This window comes from Saccopteryx bilineata, chromosome 4 (genome assembly GCF_036850765.1).
Source record: "Saccopteryx bilineata isolate mSacBil1 chromosome 4, mSacBil1_pri_phased_curated, whole genome shotgun sequence".
In the NCBI taxonomy this organism is placed as follows: Eukaryota; Metazoa; Chordata; class Mammalia; order Chiroptera; family Emballonuridae; genus Saccopteryx; species Saccopteryx bilineata.
In genome coordinates this window covers 172,482,470-172,509,200 of record NC_089493.1, presented here as the reverse complement: position 1 = coordinate 172,509,200, position 26,731 = coordinate 172,482,470, and the positions used below count along the sequence as shown (strand labels likewise).

Below are 26,731 nucleotides of genomic sequence, written 5' to 3'. Positions count from 1 at the left end.
TTGGAACAAATGCCAACAAACTCAACTTTGCTGAATTATGGGTGTATTCCTGGGGCTCTCTGGCAGAAATCCTAAAGGACTTAGAACAGTGACTAGTATACACTAGCATATCAATATCAATAAGTGATAGCTCTTACTAGTAAGAGTGAACTATACTTATGATACAGTACACTATATTTTAAGTATTGTGGAAGTATGTGCAGAAGTATATCTACTTATAGTCAGGGGTGATATTCAAAATACTTAACAACCAGAACAGCACAGTCATCAGCTGAGAATGGACACCAATGGAGGCATAGGCATTGTACCTCGAGGTGCTCCTTCTGGGCTGGGAGATAACACTGTAACTGCTGAATCAAGAAAGGTAAAGGTGGTGTGGGAAAGAAAATGGTAGAGGATGGGGGAGGAGAAAGGGGACTGGGGAAGCAGGGGGTGGGTGGTAGAGTGGGGATGGTCCAGGCAGCAGCTCTTTATCAACCAAAACAATGAAATACAAGTATTTTGTATTTTTACAACTGGTATGGCCATACCAGTATATGGACTAAACACGAGCCTTGTACATGCTACACTGTATTACACTATGTAGTGTGTGTGCATGTACGTATGTGTATATACACATACCATGTATATGTATATATACATAGATAATACATTTTAGGTATACGACTACATTAGTACATAGAATAACGTTGGTGATAGTCTCAACCACAGATGGTCCTACCCAACCCCAGGGATTACTAGGTTCATTTGGGAAGTAGTAGATCCTAGATGTTAAGGAAGAGGGCTTTTGATTCAAATGACCCAGGTTGAAATCTCAGTTCAGCTCTTATTAGTTCTGTGATCTTGAGCAAGTTGCAACCTTGTAGAATGTACATTGTGATTGTCTTCTGAACATAACATTCTTCATTCCCTTAATATTTCAATTTTCAGATAAGAAATAAGGTTGAACCAGAATATTGTCTTGAACAGTAAGATGATCTGGCCTTGGCTCACCTCGCTGTAGCCACTGATACCAACCACTCTCTTCCTTTCCTCCATGTTCCAACCACGGAGCCCTCCGTTCTGCTCCAGGACAGCACACTTCCACCTTAGAGCTGCTTGTCCTGCAAGACGTGGCTCAAATGCTACCAGTTGCTGTCTAGGTCTTCTTTGAGCACCACGCTAGGTCACCTCCACCCACTCCAAAACTTACACTCTCTCTTTCTTAGACCCTGGTTTATTTCCCATAGAGCACTAAGCAGTCTTTCATTGACATGGTTATTTATGTATTTTGTTCCTTGTCCATTGTCTAGCTTCTCAACTAAATTATAAGTTCTATAAGGACAGAAGCCATGTTTTTATTCTTCAAGGCTCTATTCAAGGGCTGTGTACCTGTCAAATAAGTAAGCAACCCATACTGTGTTTATTGCAGTTATTTACAATAGTCAAGATATGGAAGCAAGGTAAATGTCAATCAGTACAACTGCATCCAGAAGCTGTGGTATATACACACAGTGGAATATGACTCAGCCACAGAAAAGAAAGGAATTGGGACAGCCTGGGAGGACCTTGAGGGTATATGCTTAGTGAATAAGTGAGGCCGAGAAACACAAATACCATGCGATTTTGCTTATATGTGGAATCTAAAAGACAAAATAAGTGAAACAGAAACAAACTTAGAGACTCAGCGAACATACATGTTTATGGTGGCCAGATGGGAGGCAGATCGGAGGGACAGGTGAAAAGGGGAAGGAATTAAGATGTGCAGATTGGTGGTGACAAAATAGTCCAGGGGACGTCAAGCACAGCACAGGGAATGTAGTCAGTAACATTGTAACAACTATGTACGATGCCAGGTCGGTCCACTGGGAACACTTTGTAAAGTATACATATGTCTAACCCCTACACTGTACACCTGAAATGAATATAATGTTGAATGGCAACTGTAACTGAAAAAAATTACTACGTGTTAAATGACTAAACCTGAAAGGATGACACTTCAGCTTTTACTAAGGTGTGCGCTAGGCAAAGTTTAATTTGAACCATGCACGTGTTGCATATTCGTGAAACTCTTAACCTTATAGAAAGTATTCAGAGTTCCGCAAAGGCTAGTTAAATGGTAGCCTGGAAACGAGCAGTTCTCTTGCCTTTTTCACGTGGGTTTCTACAAATGGGTGGCCTTGTGTGAAAAGCACAGGTCCACAGCTCCTTTCGAAACTGCCTGATGCATAATACAAAAGAAGGCAGATTCTCCTGTTTTCACAATGTGTAATTCATGCTCATTCATTATTCGGTAGCTTGGGAGCAGGTGTTGAATAGAACATATCAACCTAATACCCTCATTACCACGCTGCGGTTTTGCTCTGGAGGCTCGGTTGCCCTTCTGCCGTGGGAGTTAGAAACATGGACAAGGGCCAGTGACCTACTGGAGGGGAGATTTATCAGACCAAAAGGAAAGGGCATTTTCTTAACCACTCCATAGGAAATGGAAGCTTAAGACCAATTACTCTCCTGCAATAAACAGAAAATATTATCAATATATTGGAAGGAAAAAAACCAGCATCCAGAGACACATGCACAGTATAAGTAATCAGATAACCCAGGATTGTTTTTGGACTTTTAATTTTCTCATGCTGGATTTGCTGCTCTGGTCATTTGGAAGAGATTTAACTGCCCCTCTAGATATCTGAGAGCAAGATGAAACACCTTGGGCTAGACAAATGTTATAAAACCACGAATAGATAAAATGTCTCACAATCTGAAATATAAAAGTAAGAAAAAATAGTCTTTGAGCAACATAAGACAGGTTACCATGCACCAAAGCTAACTGATTGGACTACCATAATTTTACAGACAATTCTAACAGATTTTGATATCTGGTCTCCCATCCCATAATACATTCGAAGACAGAAGCTGATCTGCATAGATAAAGAAGTAAAGATTGAATCTTAGTAGCTAAGAAAACTATTAAAACATACTGGATGAGTGCCAGGGCGGCTGTAATGAAGTACCACAAATTGAGTGGCTTTCAAAATCAACCAGAGCCGGGCGCAATGGCGCATGCCTGTAGTCCCAGCTACTCGGGAGGCTGAGACAGGAGGATTGCTTGGGCCTACGAGTTCTGGGCTGTAGGGCACTATGCTATTGATTGGGTGTCCTCACTAAGTTCAGCATCAATATGGTGACCTCCCGGGAGCAAGGGACTACCAGGTTGCCTAAGGAGGGGTGAACCGGCCCGGGTCAGAAACGGAGGAGGACAAAACTCCCATGCTGATCAAAATCAACCAGAGAACCCTGGTGGGTAGCTCCATTGGTTAGCATTGTCCTGATATGCCAAGGTTGCGGGTTCGATCCCAGGTCAGGGCACATACAAGAAGCAACCAATGAATGCATAAGTAAGTGGAACAATGAATCAATATTTCTCTCTCTCCCCCTTCCTCTCTCTTGCTAAAATCAATAAATAAAATATTTAAAAATAATAAAATAAAAATAAGCCAGAAATATATTGTCTCACAGATCTAGAAGCTAGAAGTCCTAAGTCAAGGTGTCAGAAGTGTTCTGCTCCGCTTGGACCCTGGAGGGGAGGCTCCTTCCCTGCTTCCTCCTAGCTCTGTTAGTTTGCTGGCCATCTTTGGCCCTCCTCCATTTTTACATGGACTTTTCCCTGTGTCTCTTCATACCATTTTCCCTCTGAGTATGTCTATCTCTGTGTCAAAATTTCCTGCTTTAAAAAGGACACCAGTTACATTGGACAAGGGTATGTCTCAATGAACTAATTTTTACTTGGTTACCTCTATCAAGACCCCATTTCCTAATAAGGCCACATTCTGAGATACTGGGGTCTAGTGTCTCAACATATTTGAGGGGGGCACATAATTTAAATCATAACACCAACCAAAACTATTTCTATAAACTAATGTTTATTGCTATAGTGTAGATAGCACTAAAGAGCTCATCTGAACTTGAGAATGTCTATTATTTCATGAGTGAAACAAAAGGAGCCCAATACGAATTAAAAGAGTGGGTCTTTGAATCATGCAATCCTACTTTAGAATCTGGCCTTAGATTACTAACTGTATGCTATTGGGCAGGTTACTTAACCCCATCATGGTATTGTTGACTACCAAAATAGGCAGTATGTGCAAAATGCTTCTTGGTTCAGTGCTTAGCTCTTGGTATATGCATAATAAATGATAACTAGCTCTCCTTAAGTCATTATGAAAATGATGTGTGGCCTGACCAGGAGGTGGTACAGTGGATAGAGTGTCAGCCTGGGATTCTGAGGACCCAAGTTCGAAACCCTGAGGTCCTTGGCTTGATCATGGGCTCACCAGCTTGAGCACAGGGTTACTGGCTGGAGCATGGGATCATACATGTGACCCCATGGTTGCTGGCTTAAACCCAAAGATCACTGGCTTGAGCAATGGGTCACTCACTCAGCTGGAGCCCCCAGTCAAGGCACATATGAGAAAGCAATCAATAAATAACTAAGGTGCCGCAACTATGAGTTGATGCTTCTCATCTCTCTCCCTTTCTATCTGTCTGTCTGTCTCACTCTAAAAAGAAAAAAAGGAAAATAAATTGATGTATGTACTTTGTAGTATAAGTAAAATGGTTAAACTGTTACTGAGCAGAAAGGAAGGAGTAAACCCCTTCAGGAATTAGCAAAACCTGTCTCCAGATGACTCATTTACATGGGCTTTAGAAACCTGGGGTGTCACTGTGTCCACAAGTTCATTTTCCAGGAGCTCATCTGTCATTGAATAATCATTGACAAAAATGATGAGCTATAGAAGGAGCTTGTATATTTTCCTCTGAATCATCATCTCAGGAAAATAAAATGTGACTTCCAAGATACAACAGCGTGTGTGAGTCAGACAAAAAGGTACAACTCAGCCTGGGAGATCTTCACCCGTGACAAACTAAAGATCTTGGTTCAAACAAATCATTCTTGTTCACAACTGAATTGCAAGTAAGACCTTGATTAGTAAATGTGCTAAAAGCTGTTTATCACACCTCAGTGTCACGTGCTCTGTAGGCAGTTCATTTAGAAATGGAGTGTGGTAGAGAACAGAAGAACAATGAAATCATACTTTGAAGATTGTCCTACCAGCACTGAGAAGAAATCACCCTATACTCTTAGGTATAAAAGAAACATTTTTGATCATTTGACCTCTTCCTTAACGGGAGTTCAAAGCTATGTTTAAAGTCACAGAGGAAACTGGTATCAGAGTCTGGTGTAATACAACTCTTTAGAGAAAGTATGGTGGACAGACTTTATGGTGATGTCATGATCCCCACCTCCTGGCGTTCATGTCTTGTATAACCCCAGCCCCGAGTGTGGGCTGGTTGTATGTCTTGCTTCTAACCAACCTTATATAGCAAAGGCTGATAAGAGGTTCACATTTTTTATTGTGTTATATTATATAAGCTATTTCAATGATATATTCTCTGTCTTACCAGCTGACTCACTCTGAAGTCTTGCTCTCTTCTCTGAATTTGAAAAAAAACAAGCTGCTATTGACCCTAGTTATTAAAAAAACAATGTTATTTAGATTCAGTTCCATATACAGTGTGTCCGTAAAGTCATGGTGCACTTTTGACCGGTCACAGGAAAGCAACAAAAGACGATAGAAATGTGAAATCTGCACCAAATAAAAAGAAAACCCTTCTAGTTTCTGTAGGATGATGTGGCAGCATGTACAGATGATGACATAACACTGTGTGTACAGCAGAGCAGCCCATGGCCATGACAGTTGAGATGTGGACAGTACAGAGGAAAGTTCAGTGTGTTCTGTGGCTCGCTAAATTCGAATCCGTGACCAAAGTGCAAGGTGAATATCGGCGCATTTATAACGAAGCGCCACCACATAGGAATAACATTGCTCGGTGGGATAAGCAGTTGAAGGAAACCAGCAGTTTGGTGGAGAAACCCCGTTCTGGTAGGCTGTCAGTCAGTGACGAGTCTGTAGAGGGATAGCTACCTAAGGAGCCCTAAAAAATCTGTGCGTGAGCCCACATTAAACTGCATTGAATAGGTATGAAACTGGGAGAATTTCCCTTTTATTTGGTGCAGATTTCACATTTCTATCGTCTTTTGTTGCTTTCCTGTGACCGGTCAAAAGTGCACCATAACTTTACGGACACACTGTATAAATGGTCAAATGCTTACCATGAGGTCTTCACCACATCCTCAGACATCCTCATTTCTATTATTTGGTTTCATCACCTGGCTGATCAGTTTTAACCTCAAATTCCCCCCCACTTCATAACAAAGAGTTTATGGGTGCTATCAAATGTTGCTGCTCTCATTTCTCTGTCCTTCTTGGACTTTTGCTTTATATTGAATGTTATTTCAAGCCTTTTCTTTTCTGTCAGCTTGTCGCAATTGGTACAAGGAGATAGAATTAAGTTATATTGAATCACAAAAGAAAGGAAGAAAGAAAGAAAAGAAAAAAAGAAAAATTCAAGCTGCCATTAGTCCCATAGTCACAGAGAAATGGATTTGGCCAATATTCTGACTGAACATGAAATTACTCTTGCCCAGTCCAAGCTCTAGAAAGGAAGCCAGTCTGGCCAACACCTTGATTGCAGCCTTGCGAGAATCCAGCTAAGAAGTACCAGACACAGAGACTACGAGATAATCAATGTGCATAAAGTCATTGCATTTGTGGCCATTTGTTCTACAGAAAAAAAAAAAATTTGAATACAGCATGGAGGAGAGCCCCACACACCATGGATATACAATAGAGACATACAGAATAAATTAAAAGTTGCTGAGAACATTTCTATAGCAACCTTTACTATCTATGTTCCCCCAAGGATTACTTGCATATACCACCCTTTTTCATTTGTTCAGTTCTTGATTTATTCACTAGGGATTAGATTACAAACTCAGGATTAGAGCATGAGTGAAGTGTAGTCTCTACCCATAAGGGTTTAAGATTAGGAGGGAGAGACAGTTATTTTATATAAAAAAAGACATTGTGATCCAGGGGCTACAATTAGAAGTATGGTCATGACTATTATAAAGATGCAACTGATGACATGTTATATGTGTGTGTGTAGCTCAAAACACACCTGTTTGTTTTCTTTATACTACGTGCCACCAAATTATACACCTTTATAATATCAGTGATGAAGTATTGACTTGCCTCCCTTTCATTGTAATATTCTCAGTTCTGAATGACGGGAATTGTCTGTTCTTTCCCTATTGGAGATCATCACTGAGGCTGTTGTCTGGCATTACTCCTAAGTTTTTACTTTCACTATCAAGATGATGACTTCTAGAAACAATGCTAGAAACTTCTCACAAGTAGCTACTGCAGTCCAAGAGGGGATGTGCAAAGACTAATTCCTGTATGCATCTTACAGAAGCTCTGACATGAACCTGGGTGTCAGTTATTGGTTCCCATGATTACAGCAAAGAAGACGAAGGCGATGGATAAAATTACCATTTGTTTTTTAGTGGTCATAAATTTTCTTGTTTCCACTTTAACATAATATTTACATAATATTATGTAATAACTGATTACATAATACTTGTAATCAATTGGAAATAAAATTTTGGCAACTCTCTCTGCTATACTGTAATTATGTATACAAATTTCCTAATTAGATTTTTATCTCATTCCTATAGGAATTTAGAAAGCCGTGCGTTATAACTTCATTAGAGCGAGGGTAATTCTTAGGAAAGAGGGAGAAATTATCACACATACGCTCAACTGGTAATTTGATCCAAGACGACTTACTATTTAACTGTCCCATACAAGTCATCTCTTTAATTTAAATTTATAATTGGGTCTTCTTTGACACCTGACAAAGGAGTGAATACAAATTTATCTGTACACTGTAGTTACTGTCCATTTCATTATTTACTGGAGAGGCCGCGGCAACCAATAAATTAAGTAGTACTCTCCCATAGGAAGGGTTGTAATGAGGTTTATTTTAATTTTATTTTTTTAACAAAAACAAATAATCACTTCATCCATATTTTTAAATTTATTCACCGATAGTGTAAGTAAAGGGGAACACTGAATTAGAAACTGGCCATAATTTGAAAATTAAGTTGATTTTGAAAGCTGTACTCCTAGAAAAACATTTGACTTCTTAACTAACAAGAAAACTGTCTAATTGTACAATTGAGAATTAATGGTTATTAAGCAATCCTGTGTCTTTCACAAGAAGTATAGAAAAGAAAATTCTAAAATTGAAGAAAATTAGCTAAATATTCTGCATACTTTGGAAAGTATAGAAAATATTTTAAGTCTGGATTTTTTTTAAAAAAATCTGTAAATGAATTAAAACGTTCATGTCTCACTTGGAAATTTTGGCAGGAACAAGACCTATGGTGTTTTAAAAAATAACTAGGCTAGACATTGCTGACAGGAAAGTCAATGTTGACAAAAAAATATTAAAACAGCCCATTTGATGTTACCACAGAGAGATAAACTCATTTAGGTTCCATTACGAAGACTAGACTCTTCTTCCTGCTTTAGCTATTAAAATCCTTTTCAAACACTCTGAGATCTTAAGAACTCGTTCTGTTACCCCAAACCATTTTCTTCTCTGAAGTACTTTGGTCTTTTTTTGCACAATTAAGCTTCTAGTTTTAGGCTGTCCTATAATCTGTTGGTTCCATATATAAATATATGATCTTCACCATACAGTCGGACCATGAGAACCTGAAGCAGGTGGTCATGCCTTACACATCATATCCTTGACTGTGCTCAATGTCTACAGGGTGGAGAGTGGCTCAGACCTCTGCGTTTCCATTAAGTAATACCTCATTTAAGTTACTTTCTGAGCTAGAGTTTCAACAACTGTAAAACAGAGGCAATACTACCATCAACCTCCTGGGCTATGGGCAGACTAAGTGAAACAATTCACAATTGCCTAGCAGAGTGCCCGGTACCCAGGAAACCCCCAGAAAATGGCAGTCCTCTGCTCCACATACATTTGCTGACTACTATAGATAATTCTGAATCTTCACCATGTCCAGAGCAAAGGTTTCCAATGTGAATTTAGGAATCACATATTTCACAACTGCAGGTTTCTGCAGAATGTCTCTCTTTGGGGAATCTACTGTGTTTTGTCAATTCTTTTCCTTTTCTTTTTTTTTTTTCATTCACACTTTAGTATCTTGGAACTCAAGAGGTGTTTTGTTTTGTTATCTTCGAGTCAGTCAAATCCAGCATACACTGGTTGGTCCTTGTGAAGAAAGGTTTTAGAAAGCAAATTATATACTCAGAAGCCTCTGCCTTTCTCTCTCTCTTTTTAAGATTTTTTATATTTAGAGAGAGGAGGGAGAGAGAGATAAAGGAGTGTGTGTTGGAGGGGGGAGCAGAAAGCATCAACTCGTAGTCGTTGCTTCTCATATGTTCATTGAACTGGCGACCTCAGCGTTCCAGGTCTATGCTTTATCTACTGTGCCACCACAGGTCAAGTGCCTCTGTCTCTTTTTCTATCTTCTCTTCATGCTCTTAACTTTGCCCCATTAGCCCCAACCTCAGAGTGCCACCATCATTATCCTATGACTGTGGTAGACAAAGTGACACTGCTTATTTTACCATGTACTTGTTTTTTTAAGCCACTTGACACCATTTCAAATTGATACCTCTTCAAACTGATATCTGGTACTGTGAGGGCAGAACATTATGGTTATTAGAGCTCTTTCACAATTAAAATGTCTATTTGGTCACTGCTGTCCTGGAAAACCTTAAAGATATTGCTATATATCCTGATTTTTCCAGAATATTTTTTAGCTTCTCCTGTTGTCCCAGCATAATTATTAACCCCAACTCTTTTCATCCTCAGGAGTACTCTGGTTTGGATGATGGATCATAGGATCACCCAATGTAAAGGCAAGGTAGGTCTAAAATTATTGGTCTTCATGTCCTATTTTTAGTTTTTGTTATTTGTAACACTGGGCTTCTAGTCAACACGTCATTTGTGTGGCTCAGGCAGTCTTCATTCCTTCATATTTTTCCTGCACACTGATTATCCAATGACAAAGCCCTAACTCATGGAATTTACAATTTAGTATAAGAGCAAACAGATACTGATTAATTAATGCACCATGAATGTCACAACTCCTCAGGAGAGGTACAAGATGCTCTGATTAGTACGCACATGAGGAGGTGGGTGGGCCTCGTTGTAGGTAATAGAAATATACCTGAACTGTTTTTTGATCCCAGGAAGATGTCATCTCATTTCAACAGTGATCAAAATGTCATTGCATTTGCCTTCCATTGATTTGCTATGATGAGGAGACATTTTGGTACAAAGAGGCCTTTCTGAACGCAGGCATGAAGTAATAATTGTGGGTGTGTAAAGGGCAAGGAATAGAAAGTTAATACTTTTGTTTCCTTTAAAAAATTGTTGTTGTTGTTGTTTAGAGAGAGACAGGGACAGACAGACAAGAAGGAAGGGAGATGAGGAGCATCAGTTCTTTGTTGCAGCACCTTAATTGTTCATTGATTGCTTTCTCACATGTGCCTTGACCGGGGGCTCCATCTGAGCCAGTTACCCCTTGCTCAAGCCAGCGACCTTTGGGCTCAAGCCAGTGACCATAGGGTCATGTCTAAGATCCCACACTCAAGCCAATGACCCCGTGCTCAAACTGGTGAGTCCACACTCAAACCAGATGAGCCCTAGTTCAAGCTGGCGACCTCAGGGCTTCAAACCTGGGTCCTCTGCATCCCAGTCTGATGCTCTATGCATTGCGCCACTGCCTGGTCAGGCTGTTCCTTCAGTTTTAAGAATTTAATAAAATAACATATGAAGAAGTACTTAGCAGTGCCTGGAATGTCATTGTGAAATGGTGGTTGCTTTGACGGTGATTAGGTTCACAATTCTTAGTAACTTGAATGATAATTTCATGTCTCCTAATCATGGTTTTCTCCTATTTAGTACTGTTCTACCTATATCTGCCCTGACCACTTATCACAAATTATTACAGTGATCAGTGAGATATCATATAGGAAATCATTAAAACTACCTATTTCTTTACAAATGTAAAGCATTATCTTTTCCCTCTATTGTCTGTTTGGGTTTACAGCTGCTTTGTTACAGTTCACCCTTCACCAACATGGGTTTGAACTGCACAGGTCCACTTATACACGGATTTTTCCCAATCAATACACAGTTGGCCGCTCTTATCACTGGGTCTGGCGCCTGTGGATTCAACTTACCATGTATTGAAAACAGTATTTCTATTTATGGCTGGGAATCCTCAGATGCAGACAGCAGGCTGTATGCATTGTTCTGCACCACTTTATTTAACAGACTTGAGCATTTGCAAATTTTGGTAGCCATGGGGTTTCCAGAAACAATCCCTCTCGCCCCTAGGATGCCAAGGATATTGAAGGACAACTGTTGTTAAGTTTTGGGGAAGTCAAAAAATATTATGTGCAAATTTTTACTGAGTAGGGATCAGCACACTTACCCCCCCATTGTTTAAAGCTCAAGTGTATTTGTTTGTCTTTATTTAACACAAATGTCCCAAGTGAATGACACAAACCACCCCTGCTGACCTCTACTTGCAGCACACACAGTAGGGACTCAGTCTAGCGTGGATGGCAGGCAGATGTTAGGAACTCAAATTTTCTTTCCAGAAAATCTTCTTCCCATGAGCTTCCTTCATTTCTATTTCAATTAATTCATTTCATGTTGATTAAGTTCTTGTGTGTCACCTTTCTCCTCTCTGTCTAAACTTATAAAAGAGCACCAATATGCATTGATTCTGGTCTTGGGCACAATGTGCTTAGTTGTTTTATTTTTTATTCTGCAAAATAAGAGCAAAAAGCTACCTCAAGGGACTGTAGTGAGAATCAGGTGAGGGTTAAAGGTCATGTTCAACAAAGACTTGTTGAGTGCTGCGGGTTGCGAATTCTCTCCTGTGCACTCAGGCCGAGGCTGCCCCTGGGGACTTGACTGACCTGTGAATGATGCTCTGGCTTTGCAGGTAGTCCAGGGCCATGGCCAGCTCACAGAGGAAGAGCTTCACGGTGTCTTCCTGGAAACGGACGTTCTGCTGCAGGTGATAACGTAGGTCCCCGCCCAGTAGAAGGTCCACCACCATGAACATGTCTTCCTCATCTTGGAAGGAGTACCTGGAATAGATTTAGAAATAAAAATGTATATAATACAGTTACACACTAAAAATTCCCAGGGACAAATGACACCCTATAGATCAGAGCAGAGTGTTGTGGAGCTAGGAAGGAATAGATGGTCTATCACTTGCTCTATGATTCTGGGCTTCCAGTTTCCACACGTCTAAGTTGGAAATACTATGAATAGCTATCACGTTTGATCATAGTAAGGAAGAAAGTATAATATCTAAGTCATGCCCAGCATATAGTAGGTACTCATTAACTGTTAGCTTACAAAGCTGTAAAGCTAAGGAAGTCAAGAAAACCCATTTATGCACTTACTAACAATCACATCCTAACCACACTGTTGCAGGAGGTCCATAAAACGTGGGTTACGAGGCCTCCTTGAAGCATTCTCATGCCCATTTTTTCCACGTTAACAACTTCATTGCTCAGCAACATTATGGGAAATCATGCACCGACACTAATGATAAGAAAAATATATAAGTGGGGCAATAAAGAAGAAAGTGCACAGTACAAGGCAGTCATTAACTCAGTCAGGGGGTGGGGAGGGAAAGGGAAGCTTCGCATCAGACGTAAAGCCGGAGCTGAATCCTCAAGGGTGGTGACAATACTAATCGCTAAGGTTTTTCTACCGAGTAACTTCCTGGCACAGCTCAGAAACAATAAACAGTGTTGCCCCATTGATCCCACTACGCAGCTCTTATGCCCCATTTTACAAATGAGGAAATCAAGGCTCGCTGATATTTAAGTAACTCACACAAGGTCAAGCACCCAATAAATGGTTGAGCTGAAGGGTTCTCAACCGTGTATTCAAAAAGTCAGAGTTGAAAGAGAAAAGCAGCACATATTATGCATAGACACGAGCAAGAACATAGTGTGAGTGGGGAAAGAAAACAGTTTGGGTGTTCAGGAAAACAGGTGTGATGGGCAAGCTTGAGCCTGGAGAAGACAGGCAGAGGGCAGACCCCAGGAAAGGAGCACAGAATCGATAGGTGTTGGGGAGACAGTGAGGGTTTTAGGCAGGACATAAATCATTGGATGTGGGCTTCACACTTGAAGGAGCACAGACGGGTGGAGGGACAGTAAGAGGACATGAGTCACAGGAGAGCGGGTCTGGCCTCTGCAGTTTGCAGAAGCTTCCTGTAAAAATGCACTCCTACTGTTTTGATTGGTTTTGCTCCCCTCAAAGCAGAGACACGAGTTCTCATCACAATAGGGCTCTCCACCGCTGTATCAACACTGTGTTGACATTATGTCCCTGAAAGTTGTATTTGAACCCAAGAATTAAGTGCCTGCAAGCAGTGTCTAGAGATGCAAACTGACTCCTAGTGACATATTCTTCGCTTAGGAAACAAATGTACAATATCAATGATGGGAAAGCTCTGCTTTGTACATTTTCTTCTTTATAATGATCTTTGTGCTAAAGGATAAGGAAGGGACTTGAAAACACATGAAAAGAGAGAAATTCCATGAAGCACTAATCAGAGGCGGTAACAATCTAATGAGGACTCACTGTCCCCGATGTTCACTTGTTCAATAGATAAAATTGTATTTACTACCGAAGACTGAGTCACACGGAAGATGTCAGAAATTAAGCTCTTGGGGGCAGTTCAGACAGAAAGACAGGAAGTGCTTTATAAAAATCTGAGAAATACATCTTTGATGTTGCCTTTTAGGAAATAATATTCTTCATCTCAGTGCAATGACTGGCTGGTCATCCCTGCCATAGGTTTAATGGACACCAAAAAAGGTGCCTGGACCTGGGCTATTCAGCTCACAGTCTTTCCAACTGCAACACTAAAAATTATATTTGCTGTGTTTTACAGTTCTTCCAGTAAGCAACAAGATGCTAATGAATATGTAATCATGCCTGGGACCTGTTGTACCCTAAGGTCCTCAGAAGAAACATAACAAAGACAATGATTGCTCTGAGGTGTGAGAACAGTCTTTTGGGATGGCTGGTGAATGGGGTAGGGATGGGGAGGTGAATGAGGACTGGGTACCAAAGAAGGGAGGAAGGAGTGCCAATGATAAACATACCTAGATGCCAATGGAAAACATATACACAAATGGTGTTGGCATACAGAGCAGCTGTGACTGCACTCAGCTCTCCACTGGAGGCAGATGGAGGGCAGACATCAGGTGACAGGCCAAAGGGCTCTTTCCCATGACTCCGCTTAACTTGAGGAGGAACAATGTCTTATGAAACTCATCCTGAATGAACAAACATTTTTGGGGGTGGTGAGGGGTGAGAGGAGGGGAAATAGGCAGACTCCTGCATGCACCCTGAATGGGGATCCACCCGGCAACCCTCTGGCTGGGGCCAATACTCAAATACCGAGTCATTTTTAGCGCCTAAGGCTAAAATGTGCTCCAGTGGAGCTATCCTCAGTGCCTGGGACCACACTTGAACCAATGGAGTCACTGGATGCAGGAGGGGAAGAGGGGAAAAGTGGGAGAGTGAGGGGGAAGAAGCAGATGGTTGCTTCTCCTGTGTGCCCTGACCGGGAATTGAACCCCAGACTTCCATACACTGGGCTGATGTTCTACCCACTGAGCCACCAGCCAGGGCCAAACATTTTTATTGGGATTTTGACTAAGCTATTTTTATTCAAAGAACAGACTGAGAAAAAGTGTTCACTGTGGCAAGAGAAAAAACATTCAACCATGCAGGGAATTATTAATCAAAGTAAGAAGAACCTAAGGCAAGAGGCAACATGCTTCCCTTGCTCAGTATGAATATAAATTTATTTAATCATGGAGCCAGGTCTGGCTGTTAAAAATTGTCTTTCTCCTTCAGCACATCAGCTCTGAAACTCTCAGAGGGAGGGAAGATAAGGATTTTATTTTCTAGACCTGTACTCTGTAAAACATGTGAGTCTAACATAGTTTAGTGATAACTAGAATATGCAAGTTCATATCATAATCCGATTTTTATTTTTAAAGAAAAGAGTAAGAGTATTTTGTATCTCAGTCATTTATCATATAGAATCTCTGTTGCATTTCCATAACTTTTTTCTTTTTTTTTTTGGTATGCTATATTATGGCTTATTTATTTCTTAGTCGACAGCTCCAAAATGAACAGGTCTGGTCCCAGTGCATGTGGAAGGCATTGCAAAGTGTGTTCAGTAAGCAGAAATAACTAACAAAAGTCCACCACCCAGAGCATCCTATTCTACCATGTTTGACCCAGATCATTGTCATAGGCTATTCACAGTTCTCTCTGTTTAACCTTGGACCCCTCCAGTCCATTCTACACACCACAGTTATATTTTAAAAAATGGGAGTTTAATGGTATATAGCCACGTAAGACCCTTTCATCTCTCCTCATGGTATACAGGACCCTGTATGGTCTGACTTTGTTGACTATTCCAGATTCATCTTTAAGATCTATCTTTTCCTTTCACTTCTCAATTAGTGGTTTTTGCCTTCCCCCAGCCTTGGAAGCTTGTGATGTGGTGTGACCTATGCTGCCCTCTTCCTGGTTATTTTTTTTATTTATCTTTTAGTCTCAGGCCATGTGTCACTTCCCACAGAGATGTTTCTCACTGTCCACATTGAATCCTGGCTCCCTGTTACATACGATGCCATACTCTTGTTCACAGAACTGACCCGTGATTTGAAAATATTTCCCTATGTGCTTTTGGATGAACTGTTCTCATTCTCAATGTGCTATCAGAATGCTTGACTGCTTTTATCCATCCTCGACTCTTTGGCACCTATATACTATCTGAAGTGTACGCTCTACAGATAGTTGTAGGAAAAACTAATAAATGAATAAAAGAACTAAATAAGGGAAAGAGAAAAGCAAGGTTGGTCTCTGATACATCCCCTAGGTTCTAGTTTTATAAATTAGCACGGTTACCAGCTAAACTTAAAGACATCACATTCTTGAAGCTGCCTCATGAAGGCCATGTTGAGATTAACCTGAACCTGGGCATTAAAAGAGATCTAGAACATTCTTCAAGGCAGTGTTTTTCAAATACTGTTAAGATGTCAGTTCCGTCCAAATTGACCTATAGAGTCAGTGTAATCCCTATCAAAATCCCAGCCAGCATTTTTGCTTTTGCATAAATTAACAAGCAGCTCTTAAAATAATAAGAAAAATACTAAATAAACATCTACAATAGCAAAAATAATTTCAAAGAAGAGAAAAATTGGGAGACTCACTTCCCAATATCTAAATTTAATATGTATAAAGCTGTAGCTATCAAGATAGTGTGGCATTGACATGGGATCATATGTCAATGGAACAAAATTTAGAGTTTGGAAATAAATCTTTTTTTCATTACAGTCAATGGATTTTTGATGAAAAAAAAATGCCAGGAAAGAATAATCAGTTTAATAAATGGTGCTAAGATAATTAGATACATTCAAACTATACACAACAATGAACTTAGATCTCTACACCAGATACAACAATGAACTCAAATACTCAACAATGTATATATAAGTTCAAAAACAATAAAATGTTTAGAATAAAATGTAAAATCTTTGAGACCCCAGACTAGACAAAAATTTCTAGATATGCCACCAAAATCAAGATCCATTAAAAATTTGGTAAATTTAGGTTTATCAAAATGCAAAACGTTTTCACTTCAAAAGATACCATTAAAGAAAATGAAAAAGCAAGCAACAGACTAGGAGAAAATATTTATAAAATGTGTAACCTATAAAGGATTATATCCGGAACCTCCAGAGGACTCTTACAACCCGGGAAGTCAAACAACCCAATCGAAAAATGAGCAAAGATACAAATGTAGTTTTCACTAAAGAAAATAGACATGAAAAGATGCTCAATATCATTAGTCAGTAGAGAAATACAAATTAAAACCACAAATTTGACACCAATCAAAATGGTTATAATAAAAAAGAGAGATATTGCCCCCAGGATATAGAGAAAAGGGAACACTCATGTATTATTGCTGGAAATATAAATGTATAATCACTTTGGAAAACAGTTTGTCAGTCTTTCAAAGAGCTAAACACAAGGCCCTGGCCAGTTGGCTCAGCGGTAGAGCGTCGGCCTAGCGTGCGGAGGACCCGGGTTCGATTCCCGGCCAGGGCACACAGGAGAAGCGCCCATTTGCTTCTCCTCCCCTCCGCCGTGCTTTCCTCTCTGTCTCTCTCTTCCCCTCCCGCAGCCAAGGCTCCATTGGAGCAAAGATGGCCTGGGCGCTGGGGATGGCTCTGTGGCCTCTGCCTCAGGCGCTAGAGTGGCTCTGGTCGCAACATGGTGACACCCAGGATGGGCAGAGCATCGCCCCCTGGTGGGCAGAGTGTCGCCCCATGGTGGGCGTGCCGGGTGGATCCCGGTTGGGCACATGCGGGAGTCTGTCTGTCTCTCCCTGTTTCCAGCTTCAGAAAAATGAAAAAAAAAAATTAAAAAAAATTAAAAAAAAAAAAGCTAAACACAAAATTGTCCCATCACCCATCAATTCCACTCCCAAGTATCTACTCAAGAAAATACGAATATATTTCCATGCAAAGACTTGTACACAAATGTTCATTGCAGCATTATTTCTAACTGCCAAAAATTGGAGGCAAGCTATATGTCCATCAATTGGTGAATGGATAAACAAAATGTGGTATCCACACAGTATTTCACTACTCACAAATAGTGAATATTCCAATATTCACAGAATACTAAAAAGGAACAAACTGCTAACACTGATAAAGCCCATAAACATTGCCAAAAGTGAAAAAAGCCAGGCACAAGCAATTACATATTTCTAATTCAATTTATATGAAATTGCCAGAAAAGAAAAATTTATACATACAGAGAACACATCAGTAGTTGCCTGAGGCTCAGGTTGGGAACGGGGATTAACTCTAAATGGGCCCCAGAGATCTCAGTGGGAAGGAAGAAAAGGCTTCTAACATTGATTTATGGTGATGGTTGCACCACTCAGAAAATTACTTAAGATTCTTGGGAATGGCTAAATCACATGATGTATAAAAATATCTCAATGAAGTTGTTGTAAAAAAAAAGGCAAAAAAGATTATGGTGTAGAGAGAGGTTAAATACGTATTTGCTCTAGAATCACATGTTAGGAAATTGTGAAGGCAGGTATAATAAAATTCTTCCAGTGTAATTATTTAAATGCCCTTCAAGTCAACTCTCGAAATTCAATTTGTATGCTTCCTGGATGGTCTCATTCCAATGCTGGGAGATTTCTATCTTCAGCCAAGAACCTCATAGAAGTTTTTATGATCAGATGTTGTCCTGTGCACTAGAACGACAGAACAATTATCTGTGTTTTTCAGCCCTTGTGAGAAGAGATGCTTGAGGAATAAGCAAAGAGGAAGTGAGGGCACATGGTCCCATCTGTTAAGTACAAATTTTAAAACCTTGTGAATTTAAAAATGATGGGCAGTAGTCCATCATACTTCTCCTCCTGTGGCTCAGGAGAAATTTTCCAGAGTGTATCTAGGGTGAAATTCACAAAGAAGTAAAACCAAGCCTGTATTATTCCACCCAATTAATTTACTATGGCAATATTTAAAAGCCAAGGTTTTTAAAAATCAGATTTCAACAGTTTATCAGAACTCTAACCAATTGTTGTGTTTTTGTTGTTGTTATGTTTTTAACTATGTGCCATAGTTACAGGACGAGATGAGATAAAAGAAAGGTTAATGGCTTGGATAACATTGGAACCAAGCTGAGACAACAAGTCTTTGCTACTGTAAATTTAGAGGGAGGGAATTTACACTCTAAATAAGTATGTTATGACTTCTACTCATTAAAGCATCAGAGTCGAACATTTCCATTGAGGTTTGATGAAAATGGGGTAAAATGCCAGTGCCGGAGGGGATGCGGAGTAATGGGCACTCTCCTATGCTCTGGGTGGAGGTTAATGTGGAGAAACCTCCTTTGAAGACAACTTGGAAATGGCTCTTAAAAAACACAGGGTTTTTGAGCCTATGATTTCACTGCTAGGAACTTTCACTGTGGGTATACTTGAGAAATTATACCAGGATGTACTTACAAGGAGACTCATTGCATCATATAAAATCAAAAACCACTTGCCTGTCCATCAGTAGGAGAACATGCATTTACCATAATAAATTATGGTAAATTTATGTTACAGATTATACACTTTTTAAAATGAGGCAGGTCTCTATTTTGTTATGAAAAGATTTTTAAAATCTATTATGAAGACAATGTGAGGGAAAACAATGTTAAACTATAATATGCATTATAGTATATAATATGCATTATTATATATACAAGCAATGTTTATATCATACCATGCTTTATAGTATATAGTATATAGATGCTTAGAATACATTTAAAAAGGATACACATACAAGCATTAAAGAAAAATAAACATATTACATACATATGCCAATATATGCATAAAATTTTTCTGAAAATAAGATAACCAGTTATCTAAATGGTAAGATTATAAGTAATTTTTATTTATATTTTCATATTTTAAAAGCCTAACAAATATAACCTATTCTTTCTACTCTGATATATCTATGTTGTCTCCTTGCTATAAGTAGTAAATATGTGACAATAGGAGAGTGGATATGGACAACAGTATTGTATTATAATCATCAAACTTGCTAAACTAGAGCTTAATGATTCTAAGCTCTAAAATGAAACAATTATTATGTAACATAATAGAACTATTCATTATCTCTACATGGCAATCATTTTATATTATATCAAATTAATATGTATACCTTACAGTTCTACAATGTTATATCCAATACATTTCTTTTTTCCTCTTTTCCAAGTGAGAGGAAATGAGATAGAGAGACAGACTCCCTCATGAGCCCAGACCAGAATCCACCTGGTAAACCCCACCTGGGGCATATACTTTGCCCATCTGGGGCCATGATCACACCCAAGCTATTTTTAGCTCCTGAGGTGGAGGCTCCATGGAGCCATCCTCAGTGCCCAGGGCCAATGTGCTTGAACCAACTGAGCCATGGCTGAAGGAGGAGAAAGAAGAGAGAGAAGGGGGAGGAGGAGGGGTGGAGAAGCAGATTTGCTTCTCCAGTGTGCCCTGACCAGAAATCGAACCCAGGATCCCCATGCTCTACCACTGAACCAACTGGCCAGGGCCATATATATTTCAATAAAAAAAGAAATAATATCATATATGTTGTTTCATCAGGAAAGGAACTAACATAGATAAGTCAGCTTCTAATCTATATAAATAATCTAGTACTTTTCATCAAATACCAAGTGTTCTCATTTTCCCAATTGTTCTTTAAATGTTCTTTTTTCAAAAAAAATCATAGGATATTTGGGTCTTCTAAATGAAGTCAATTAAGGTTCATATATTACCTTTGGTTTATGTGCCTTTAAAATTCTTTTTTTTTCTTTTATACTTACCTTACCAACTACTTTTTTATTCCTGGTAACTTTTTGTTGAAGAAACCAAATCAGTTTTTCTGTAGTATTTCCACAGTCTGAATTTTGCTGACTGCATGCACGTCATGTCTTTCTACGTGTCCCACAACTCTGTATTTCCATGAAAATTGGTTAAACCTGGAGGCGTGCTCAGACTGGGGTTTGATTTCTTGGTGGAAAGACTACTTTGCAGGTAGTGTGGAGTCTTCGAGCAGGAGGCAAATAATTAATATGGCATCTTTTCATGGTGTTACCAGCCATTACTCATCTGAATGCCCTAGATCCAAACATTCCTTAGGGATGGTGATAGTTCAGGTCTATTACTTCTCCTTTATATTTAGCTGGAGGACTTTTATATAGAAAATTGGCTTTCCTCAATCATTAATTACTCTCAGGTACAGTTCCTCTTAGAAAAGGTAAAACAATTGCTTAAGTCTTTATTTGCCACTTTTAGAACGATGTGTTGGTTTCCTAAAGTCCGCCAAAAAAAAATCAGTGTTTTTTATTTTTTAATAATGAATTCATGAGTTTGATATTATCATTCTTATTGATGTTCCATTCATGTCTGTTCTTGGATCAGTGGAAACGTAGTTAAGATGGATCATGTGTTATTTTGAAATGACCCTAGGAGGTTTTGATAACTTTATGGCTTTCTGATGCAAGAAGATATTCCTGGCTATGTTGTGCATTTCCTCTTCCAAACTATCTGAGACATGGGAGTGTTTTTTATAGTCTGGTTGCTATTTTGTCACTAGGATTTCTCAGTGGACAAACACAGAAATAAATAAGGCTAGTTAATATAGGTAAAGCTATGGCATACATATGTATACACGTATATAAGCTAAGATAAATATATCCTAAATTCATAATGATACTCAACCTGTTCCCTACTGAAGGACACTCAGGCTGATTCTAGTCTTTTGATATTACCTTTAGTATAACAGTGAAAATCTCTGTCAATGTCCTTTTGTATTCTGGCCAGCCTGACTTCGGCATGGATTCCTAGAAGCAGGTTCCCTAAGATAAAGATTTTTTAACACTCAAGGTAAAGGCACATGTAATCCTTGCTCAGTATTGCCAGATCAATCTCCCCAGAGGGCCTATCATTTTGGATTCCCAACAGCAATACATGAGAATTTCTATTTCCCAACCTCCTCTCTCTAGAGTATGTTACCAAATTTCCAGAAGTTTCTAACTTCAGAAAAAACCAGTCATAGAGCAAAAAAACATTCAAAACTTATATAGTCCTTTTTCTCAGTCTCATAAGTAGCCTTATAAAGTTCTCTAAGGAAAAAGCACACCTTAAATGCCCCCATGAAAACACACAAAGGACCTCATTCACTCTTGTGTATCATGTGGGTACGTACAGGTCAAACACTAACACTCATATATCTAACATTCAAAAACACGGGTAATTTAGAGTTTACGTAGATCTTTTTGACAATGAGCAGAATGGATTTGACGGAAGTATCATATAGCATTATAATGAATATTTGTTAAAACTTCCTTTTAAGGCAGAGGAAACTTCTGTGTACGTTTTCAGCAAAAGAAACACTTTTGTACATTAACCCCCTTGGTCTCAGTTCATCTTTTTTCTATTTCAGTCTTTCCTGACCTCTTCTCACCAAACACAAATTACAGGCTACCTCTCCACGTCTCTCTCTGCACGTCCCCAGCACCCTGCCACTTCTGTTATAGAACCTTCCAGAAAACTAGCCCTGAAGATGGTTACTCTGTTATATTGTAGTGTGACCATTGATATTATTTTGCCCGAATTCCTCATATGACTGAACAACATGAGGGATCTGGCCTCTGCTGATTTCTGCGTCCATCATAATCCCTGGCCCAGACCTTGGTCCAAAATGAGCACTCACTTATTCAGTAGCCATCTTACAAATATTTACTGTGGATTTATTTACTTGTATAAGGTGCTGGAGATGAAGAAATAAACTAAAGAACAAAACCTCTCTCTTCTTGAAACTAATCATCTAAAGAAGATAAACACATATTTACACAAAAAAATACCCGGTTATGACATGTGCTAAAGGCTGTGAGACAGGAATGCAAAAGTCCATGAAAACTAACAGAAGAACCACTTTGGTTTTTGCTCAGTTTCTTTTTTTAAAGAATTTTTCAGAAGGACCTCATTTTGATTGTAGGGGGTCATTAAAGCCTCAGAAAAAATAATGAACATACTTGCTTCATTCAAACCATAAACTATGGCCTCAAATAAAAGGCACAAAAGTCCACAATCTATGCAGTAAAAAATTGTGGGTGGTTTAAAAAAAAATCACACCTAACAGGTTGCTGATTATTTTCCTGATGTTGTGATGGAGTAGGCGGTTTTCTTCAGCCTCGACCCTTCTCTGGACAGAGCTCTGGATGGTATTTTGCAACCTGTCAGCTCTTTTGTACTGGCGCCAGAGACGTTATTTATGACGCTCCTCTGGGGGAAATTTGGCTGTGGTTATTTTCTACAGTCTCCTGAGACTGTTGCCTCAGAGAATTGGATAGCCAGTCAATAGGCCAAGGAAAAGGAAAGACCCATATCAAAGGAAAAGACAAGACACAAGCTCAGATGATAATGAGGAACAATTAAATCGGATTCTTAACCATGGTGTTTATCAGGGTTTCAGAAAAGTACATTTTAGAAGTTGTGCTTCAGGAGGCTCCTAGGCGGACTGCAGAGAGACAATGTAAGCGGGACAATTTGGGTCACTGATGGGAAGGAAAAGGCCACTTGTGATTTCGAGTGCTGACTGGGACAAGAGAGGTCCAGGATGTGCTGAGTCACACATTTTAATTGGCCATGTTTCCAGAGTGGATGGAGGGACAAAATGCTCATCAGGCACAGGGTGTTGTCTACCCTCTGGCTCGGTAGCCAAAGAGGCAATTCACTTTCTGACCAAGTCTCCACCCAGGTGCAGAATTTGAGGGCAGAGAAAGGATTTCCCAGCACTGCTACCAATTACAGAAATTCTTACTTTGCTTCTCATGATTTCCTAATTTATTTATTTATTTATTTATTTATTTATTTTTGCAAGGGAGACAGAAAGACAGGAAGGGAGACATGATGATGAGAAGCATCAACTTGTACTCGTGTCACTTTAGTTGTTCAGTGATTGCTTCTCATGTGTGCCTTGACTGGGGGCTGAAGCCAACCAGTGACCCTTAGATCAGGCCAGCAACCTTGGGCTTCAAGCCAGTGACCTTTGGGCTCAAGCTGGTGACCCTGCACTCAAGCTGATGGACCCATGCGCAAGCCGGCGACCTTGGGGCCTCGAACCTGGGATTTCAGTGTCCAAAGCTGACACTCCGTCTGCTGCACCACTACTGGTCGGGCTAGCCTCTCCCTTTGTAATGCTTCCCACTTCCCTTCTCCTTACTATTGCTTATACTCAACCTAGACCAACTGCATCTTCAGAAAGGTTTTGATCTTTCCTGCTTCTGCAGTCACCTTATGGGGTTCTTCCATCCATCTCTATTTCTGGGGTCCAATGGCTAGAACTCTACCAGGAAAGCAAGGAATAAGCATAATGAGTTTTTCCTCAAACTGAACTACATTAAGTTACAAGTAGTGATTCTGTTTCACTAAAACATTATCATTTATTTTAATAATATGAGCTTGTCACATTTTTCATATGTGTTCCCTTTTTTATCCACACGAATCATGGGATGTTATTCATACAATGGAACATGATAAAGAAATGATAATATACCTTTGCTACTTGTGACAACAGGGATAAATGACAAAACACAGCCCCCTGGTGAGCATGCTGGGTGGATCCCGTTCGGGCACATGCAGGAGTCTGTCTGCCTGCCCCCCCCCCGCTTCTCACTTTGAAAAAATACACAACCCCCCAAAAAACCCACAATAGAACCCCTTTGTACTCCCCACCCCCAAATAAAATTATGAGCTTCCTGTTTTCCCCTCAAGCCATTCTCTGGTTTTATGTCCTACCTTCAGGAGTTAGCTCTTATCAAGGTCACAATACGTATCTTTCCAAGTCAGTAGTGCATTCTTTGTCTCCGTATTCCTCCCAGAAGCTCTTAAAATGGTTTGCTCTCCTTCCTTTCTGAAATACTTCTTTTTCTAGACTCCAGGGTGCCATGCTCTCCTGATTTACCCCTAGCTCATTGGCTAGCTTCCTGGTTGCTCCTTTGTCCAGTTTCCTGAGTCTTTCCCCTCTATCAGAATTACTGCAGTCCTCCAGTCCTCTAGGTCTTTAGTCCTCGGTTCCTTCCTTCTATCTACTCTCTCTCCAAAGGTGCCCCCTTCAAGTCCCTGGTGTAAATAGCAGATATAAGCCAATCATTCTCGTGTTGGGCTTGTCACTGGGCCCTTGACTTTGCTAAGTTCCAGACTCATTTCCTGGTCAACAGCTCTATTTGGATAACTAAGATGCCACTCAAAATCAACACAACTAAAAGAGAGTCCTTGATTTTCCTAATGAATCTGTTCCTCTTCGGATCTCCCCACCTTAGTGAATGACACACTCATTCACCAACAATCTAGGAGTCATGATTTAACTCTTTCTTCTAGCTAAGGGGCAGGCATAGTTTCTAAGCATGGATTCTGTCCCAAGACTTTGAACCTTGAGTGGGTGACACAAGTTTAGAAAATTGGTGGCAGCTGATATATCCCAGGTGAAATAGCCTTAAGAGCCTGTGCATTATTAGTTCCTGCTAATTAGAGTCTGAAAACTGCCTCTGTCCCTTACCTTTCTGAGACTTGGTTCTTTAGTTTTATTTCTGAGGATACAAACTACTCCCTATCTTCCAATGATTTTCTTTTCAGCTTACATTTTCTAATAGCAATTGTATTGTTTGCAATAAAGGAATCCTCTGTAATATGGATGGGTAAATGAATGAGTGAATGTCTGCATTATAAAGACTGTTTCCTGCCCATTAGTCTATCAGTCGGTCAGTCAACAACTATATAATGAAACTGCTACTATCTCCTGGCCACATAATAACACTGTTCCCTGATACATTCTTCTTCAGGGATGGCTGTTCCTTCTTTTCCAGCTGTCCAAACCCATCAGGGCCATATCCAAGGACAACTTCTTCCTATGACAACACTGGCTACTTTAGGATAACCTACCATTTTCAAGATCCTTCATTTAATCACACCTTTTCCTAAGGTAACAAAGCTGGACTCTAGTTACAGTAATAAGAACAGTTTTATTGCAATAGGAAAAGCATCCAGAGTGAATTGAACTTAATTTTGATTTGTACAGAAGTGACTGGGTATCTTACAGGGAGAATGAAGTGATGAGGGAGGGGCTAGGTGGGGGCTCAGGAGAGTCAGGGAAGTGAAAAATTACAAAAGCCAGAGAGGCGGAGTTAGTCCATGTGAACCCCAACATGGTTGTTGAATAGCATGTATGGAGTCAGGCTCCTCCCACACAGCAGTGGGGAGGCAGGGGCCCTACCTTCCGGTGTTGGCTGAAATGAATAGTCAATTCTTTGGGCAGCCTTGAGTTTTCTCACGCGGCACTTTAAGGGGAGCTACGGCCATCCAAGGAATGCAGCCCCGAGCTTTTCGAAACTGTGTTCTGTTCAAGTCTTTATAGAGTAAGGCTGAGGCCTGGTGGAGAAGAGGGGTTCGAGGGGCCTAGCTAGAGTTTGGTCACCAGGTGGACCCAACAGAATCATAAGAGTCCCTAAAAGATGGAAGACGGAGGCAGAAAGTCAGGGGCAGAGAGAACTCTGAAGGTGCTGTGCTGCTGGCTTTCAAGATGGAGGGAGGCACCCTGAGCCAAGAGATGCAGGCAGCCTCAAGGAGCTGGAAAGGCGGAGAAACACTCTCCTTAGAACCTCCAGAGGGAACACGGCCAGCTGGTGGCTTGATTTTAGCCCCATGTGTGGGATTTTGCACTTCTGACCTTCAGAATTGTAAGATAATAAATTTGTAGTTTTAAAAATGTTTTCATTTTCTTTTAATGAGATGTCATTCATTTACAGTAAAATGCACAGATATTAAGTGCATAACTTAATAAATTTCTACAAATACAATAGATGCCCTCACATATTATAATTGACATAGCAGTAAAGGTAACAGAGTTTCAACTGCTTCAAACGTTTGCCATGTGCTACCTTCTAGTTAAGCTATCTGTCTCATAGGTGATCATTGTTCTGATTAGTTTTGTCAGTCTGTGAATGTTCAGTGCAAATAACAATGCAAGGTGGAAGGGAAATAGTGTCTTCCTCATGTTATGAAAGTGGCTTTAACCTCCAGCACTCCAGTTCGGGTTACGTCACTAAG

The 26,731-nt window shown here is 40.0% G+C and overlaps 1 protein-coding gene across 3 annotated transcripts in view; it reads right to left on the bottom strand.

Moving 5' to 3' along the window:
- STK32A (serine/threonine kinase 32A) overlaps window positions 1-26,731 on the bottom strand; it is a 105,535-nt gene that overhangs the window by 39,847 nt on the left and 38,957 nt on the right. For all 3 annotated transcript variants that reach the window (XM_066272902.1, XM_066272903.1, XM_066272901.1), the window contains exon 5: window positions 11,919-12,092. In XM_066272902.1, the coding sequence (XP_066128999.1) occupies window positions 11,919-12,092 (174 nt within the window). The remainder of the gene's footprint in view (window positions 1-11,918; window positions 12,093-26,731) is intronic.